General features: G+C 33.5%; 1 protein-coding gene across 1 annotated transcript in view; it reads right to left on the reverse strand.

The window, feature by feature from the left end:
* Nucleotides 1-5,007: 5,007 nt before the first annotated feature.
* The window catches only part of POF1B (POF1B actin binding protein), a 94,019-nt gene continuing 92,411 nt past the window's right edge, over nt 5,008-6,615 (reverse strand). Inside the window, exon 17 of the mRNA XM_032258702.1 lies at nt 5,008-6,417. Within this exon, the coding sequence (XP_032114593.1) occupies nt 6,412-6,417 (6 nt within the window). The 3' untranslated portion in view covers nt 5,008-6,411. The remainder of the gene's footprint in view (nt 6,418-6,615) is intronic.

Raw genomic sequence — 6,615 nt, forward strand, 5'->3', positions numbered from 1 at the left:
TGGTTTTATGAGTTTATTTAAAGTTCCAATATTTTTTATTAAAAGACTTTTCACTTCAGATTTATCTTAGGCAGATGGGTCCTTTTTTAAATGTCTTGTTGAATTTTATTCATTAACAACATGAGCTAGGAATTTAAATAGTTATGATGACTATGTACTGCATATTCCTCAAGTATGTATGTTATTTGCCAAAATCATAATGAAATACTATAAATAAAAGTGTTCATTTTAAGAGCTTAGATTTCATATTATAGAGAAAACTAAAACTTTTTAACTTACTTAAATGACACAATCCTGAGAAATGAATACATCTAATTATGTTCCTAGTATACATTCAAAAGGAAAAGTATTGATGTGTGTATTTGGGAGATTTCTGCAAATGAGCATAAAAATAACTTTCTATGTTCAAACCAGTGAGCATTTCATAGAATTCTATATATATGGCACTGTTAAAGACTCTGTCAATTAGATTATTAATTATTATTTAATAACCATTAGCAGAAAAAGAAAATATCAGCCTCACATGTTAGACCAGTGCTTCTCAAATTTAAAGTCTGTAGAGATCACCTAGAGAACTTGCTGAAATGCATATTCTGATTCAATAGATTTGGGGTATGGCCTACAATTCTGCATTTCTATTAAGTTCCCATGTGTTGCCACCGTATGAGTAATAAAGTGGTAGACAAAAGCACCTGCTGTAATTCTTGCACATGTTAATTACTTTGCTTAAACAGATAGTTGTGGGTGCGTGCACAGAGGGAATTTTTACTGAGGACATGGCATTTGAGCTGAAACATGAGTAGCAAGAAGGAGCCAGTCATAGGAAGATCTTGCGGCAGAGAAAGGCAGAGAAACTTGCAGATGCAAACAATTTGAGATGCAACAAGCTTTGGCTGGACAATAGTTAGCAAGGGGAACTGCTAGATGGCTCCAGTGAGCCAAGATCCGTGCCATTGCACTCCAGCCTGGGAAACAAGAGTGAAATTCCGTCTCAATTAAAAAGATAAGAAAGAAGAGACCTATGAAAAGTTTGAAATGGGAAGTCATTGGGAGAATTTAAGGCAAAGAGTACTGCTGTAAGTTTTGAAGATAACTCTGGAGGCTCTAAGAAATGTAAAGGAGCTGAGTGATGCACCCATGTAAGAGGTTATTCCAGTTATCATGGTTACAGTGGAGCTGGAGAAAAGTGTATGGATTTTCTTCCACTTGTATGTTGGGCTTAGAAAATGGCAGCCCAGGCAGAACAGATATGAATTTAGCCCATTTTACAAACAAAATATTGTCTTCAAAAATACAGATCTACCTGGCATAAGGCTTTCCTACATACCAGAACAGATTCCACCTAAATATGTAGATCTATAAGTTCAAGTACCTTCACAAGACAAAGAAAAAATTAGGAATTACTGCAAAATCATTTTTTCCAGAACAGGGTGACCATGTGTAGATGGATTTATCCAATTGTCACTTTTAAATTGCTTATACCATGATGGAGAAGAAAGTATTTGGGAATTACCCTGATGGGGCCCTTAAATTCAACTCCTCATGTCTCTTACAGGACAACCACAAGTTTAATTTGAACTTTGAACTTCCCTTAAAGATATATATCCCTTTAATTGCAGAAAACCATATGCAAAAGTAGAAAAATATAATGAACCTCTACATAGCCATCACCCAGCTTCAACAATTATCACTTTATAGCCAATCTTGTTTCATTTGTATTCTTCCTCACTTAACCCTTCATCCACTTACCCCTGGTTAGCTTATTTTGATGCCTCCTTCCCCCACTGGTTTAATTTGTAACAAATCCCAGACATTTTTGCAACAATTTTTGAAGGATATAGCACAACTCTTAACATGGGTACTTCCAGTGGGGAAATGACTCATCTATGAAGGCAGAGAAACAAAAGAATCATCTAACTTCTTCTACTTCCCCTTGTGAGAACCAAGAAAAAGGTGGCCAGGCTTGGAATTCTATACAGTAAGATTATTTTTTAACTAATAAGGCTTCATTTAGAGAAGCTGCAGGACTAGATTAGAACCTTAGAATATAATTGGATTGAGACCATTCCCAGTCTCCCAATTTTGTTCAGCTTCACCCTTTCCTTCCAAAAGAATTAAAACCTGTAAATTTGGAACTGATTGAGAAAAATCTCTTAAGAGGCTTGGATCCTGGATAAGAACTGGATATTGTTATCAGGGGGTCTTTAGATTTCTAAAGATCCTGCAGAAGAAATGGACTAATTTGTAACTTCAAGGGTATAGCGCTAGATGCCCCAAACTAAAAATGTGTCACCTGCCTGTTTCAATTATGACTTTCTCTTTGAGCATTATCCAAGTAACTACTCCAAAGGGAACTCTGTCCCATTTTAAAATCTAGACCAATTGACAATAATGACACTACCTCATTTAACCTATAATGTAAGTCCTAGTCACCTCCCATCTGATTCCAAAACCCTCTTATCCTAGGTTCCAACCCCACTCACCCATCATAACATGGCTGTCTCATCAGATCCTTTTAGGGAACTAGATCAAAAAGCCTATATTTTCTCCCATTTTAAGAAATTTGTATGCCTTATTGGATCTTGGCACATGTGAATTACAGCCAGTGCGCAACTTACGACCACGATTGGGACTGGCAGGCCGGTCGTAACACGATTTGGTCACAAGTTGAGTAGGCTATATGTACAGTTGAAATGGTGCACGCGGAGATGGTAGTACTGCCGGAAGCTGGTCCGCACTGTCGTACGCCCAGCTGGGCAACGTTTGCGCTGCCAGACGCGGAGCAGTTGTGGCTAGCGATTGTGGTCGTAAAGTCGAATGGTCGTAAGTTGCATAGGTCATAAGTCGATCAATACCTGTATATGTGTTCAACAGTGTTATCTAACAAACTACAGAATCAAAGCATTACATTGGAAACACTGTTCCCTAACATAAAGGATCTCTCGAACATATACTTCAATTTGAAAAAGAATTATTTTAATGTGGTAGGATGGGAAACCAAACAAAGGCTATGAACTTAACAACATCTCATTGTCTGTGACAGGCCATCTAAGATTACCAAGACTGCCTGCTTATCTAATTTTGTCATAAATGAGTTTCAGTGTTCTTTTGTAAACTAAAAAGAGGCATGTCTTCTTCAGGACTAAATATTGTTAAGTGTTTTATTAAGAAAGACACACTTGTTTATTATTTCCTTCATTTAAATGTTTTCTATGTACTATTTCATATATCCTAAGTTGTACATGAAATACTTTACATTTTTTTAACTGGACATAAAGTACTATGGAAATCCAGTAAATTGAGTTTTGGCATGTGGTGGGGAAGATGTGCCTCATAAGGAAACCTTTTCACAGCATATTATTTACTTTCAAAATAATTATTTTCAAAAGAAACGCCATCTTTGTAGATTGCAATAATGGGAAAGGTGGGATGACGGCTTTTTGTTAAGGTGATCTAAATTGGGTAGTGAGATGGAAATTTTTTTAAGACTTTATTTTGTTCTTTTTGTACTGTCTTTGTTAAGAAGAAGACAGACAGCAAAAGCACCATTACAAGGTTGGGAAGAATGCTTTATGGAACAAATGAGTTATGGAACTTTGAAAACTAAGTTTTAAAGCAAAGAAATTCTAATTTAAAGAAGAAACCTGCTTCAACTGGAGGTTGAACTATGTTAAAATAGTCCAAATAAGGAAGTTTTCTGCTTTTGTTTTGTTTTTAATGAGAGTGATGCTTGTTAGCTTCAACATAAACTTATTCACATGATGATAATTTCCTGACAAAAGTATACAGCTAAGCTAAAAATCCTTCTGCATATTTCCTACTTGGACTTTCACACAAACCATGTAAATACTTCACATATTTTATTTAGACACATAAACAGATTACTTTGCATGGCATTGCACAGTCTCCATTTTATTTGACATAGCTAAAGTGAAAATATACTGGAATAGAAATTAGATAAATAGGCACTCTTCACCTGACAACTTTGAAGTTTTCAGAGATAAGCAGTGTGAAACTTATGAGAGGGAAATATATCACTACTACTTCTATTGATCTTAATCACAAATTGGAAAAGAAATGTATATATATTTAAATAGACATTTAAATAGAATAGCTCTTTATATCATTACATTTTGTATTACAATTTTAAAAATTGTTAAGTATGATAAGGGACGTTGTTATGACCCCAGTTCACTATCCATGGATCAAGTGAGCCAATAAAGTGCTGACTTCTTACTTTTTAAATTTTTTGTGGATATATAGTAGGTATACATATTTATGGGATACATGAGATATTTCAATACAGGCAAGCAATGTGAAATAATCACATCATGGAGAATTAGGTATCCATCCACTCAAGTATTATTTGTGTTACAAGTAATCCAGTTACACTCTTCTAGTTATTTTTAAATGTAAAATTAAGCTATTATTGACTACAGTACCCTGTTGTGCTATCAGATACTAGGTCTTATTCATACTTTCTATCTATATGGTTTTTGTACACATTACGCATCCCCAGTTCCCCTCACACATCCTTTTTCCCAGCCTCTGGTAACCATCCTTCTACTCTCTATATTCATGCGTTCAATTGTTTTGATTTTTAGATCCCACACATAATTGAGAACATGCAATGTTTGTCTTTCTTTTTTTTTATTTTTTTTAATTGTACTTTAGGTGTCTTTCTGTTCCTGGCTTATGTAACTTAACATAGTGGCCTCTAGTTCCATCCACAACTTCTCAACTGCCCCTGAATTTTGGATTTTTAAATATTTTGGAAAAATCACACCTGTTCTCATTTTTAAACCTTAATAATAACAGTTCCCTATTAAGTTAATAAAGCTTCCCCTTATATTATTTGTAATGTGTGCATAATATAGTACACTTTTGTTACAGTTACATATATGAATAGTTAGCAGAGGAAAAACTCCTCTGTTGTTCCTACACCAAGGGAAAAAATGTAAGGACTACATAGCTCATGAAGAATATTAACATTTTTCTACCACAAAATATTGATAAAATTTGAATTGTATTAATTCATGTTATGGAGCTTAACATTTTAGCCAAAATATTAAGATAATATAAATAAGGCCTCTAGCTTTATATCAAGACCATTTGAATATTTCTAGAAAAAGACATTAAAAGTATTTTCCTCATTTATGGTTTGATTTACTGTAGTGCCTCAGCTGTTCTTAATAGTTTCTTAGTATAATGCATATTAAAATATAATTATAAGGCATTACAGAATTTTATGTGGATATATACAAAGATATTTCAGTGCAAAATTTCAAATTATATAACCCAAATATGTTTGTTGCCTTAATCTATACTTGGACAAAGGCAACATTTTAAATTTTACTAAGTCTTAACTTTAGTCAGATGTGTTGAAATTTAAAATGTTCGTCCTCATCTTGCATTGAAAAAAATACTTATGTTCACTTATGTTCACTTTGTAAGGTCATTAAAGCCCAATTGTTCAACTAACTTCTAAGTATACTAAATACTCTGCTACAAAATATTTCTCCCAAGTAGGATAAATCTATCAAGTATTTGTTGTTGCTATTTTTATTCCCTAAGCCTTTATATCTATGTAACATTTCAATGATATGTTTACATACCACCATGAAAAAGCTTACCTTCCTTCCGCCTACTACTACCATATTGTGTTGTATGAGTTTTAAGAAGTAGATAGGCTTATTTGTGGAAGGTATGCTTTGAAAGAACAGATTTACTAAAGCACTAATATGTACTTAGAACCAGAATAGCATAATGTGTAATGTAGTAGATTTAGTTGTTTCAAAATATAACATTCCACTTCCCTGCTAAATGAAATTAATCGTCACCTTTGACTTAGCTATATCTCCAAGAGGTGAAAATAGCATGCAATGAAGCATATCTTTTAGTCACAAGGCCTAGTGTGAAAAGCAAATTTAGACTGTATATATTATACACTAGCTATTTTTTTACTTCTATGTATTTTATCTTTTTTGTTAAAAAAACGTGATTCCATATTGTAACTGAACTGCACATATAATATCAGAGAAAATCTAATGGCATAATTTGTAAAATATCTTTCCCAACAAATTAGTTTTATATCTAAGAGGCACCCTATCTGAAAAATAGTGAGTTATGGTCTACAGTGTTTGCAATCAAACTTTAAACAAGGAGATCCCTCTTTCAGTTAGTTTGTTGTTGTACTGAATACCTAAGTGTTATGGAAAAGATTTAGGTCTCCTAAATGGTTGAAGAAACTCTCATATACAGAACTAATTCATTCCGTTAGATTTCTTGAACGACAGCATGGCTCCAAATTCTGATTGGCCTTTAGTGATGGGAAAATAACAAAGTACTAATGCAGATACACACACACACACAAAAACACCTTTGAGTAGTAATACTTTAAAGTGGATCCATTCATGGCTAGAAAAGAAAAAAAAAGGTTATTTTACAACTGGTTCATAATTAAAGTCATTGTTACTGTATGCAAAGTTATGGAAAATTATTTAAATTGATATGTACAAAACCAAAGGATATGTATTGCACTTTTGTGGCACTCTATTATATATATATATATATATATATATTTTTTTTTTTTTAGCCCTGAATGGATCCACTTTA

The sequence above is a fragment of the Sapajus apella genome, unplaced genomic scaffold, assembly GCF_009761245.1.
Source record: "Sapajus apella isolate SASKATOON/1434 unplaced genomic scaffold, GSC_monkey_1.0 scaffold104, whole genome shotgun sequence".
In the NCBI taxonomy this organism is placed as follows: Eukaryota; Metazoa; Chordata; class Mammalia; order Primates; family Cebidae; genus Sapajus; species Sapajus apella.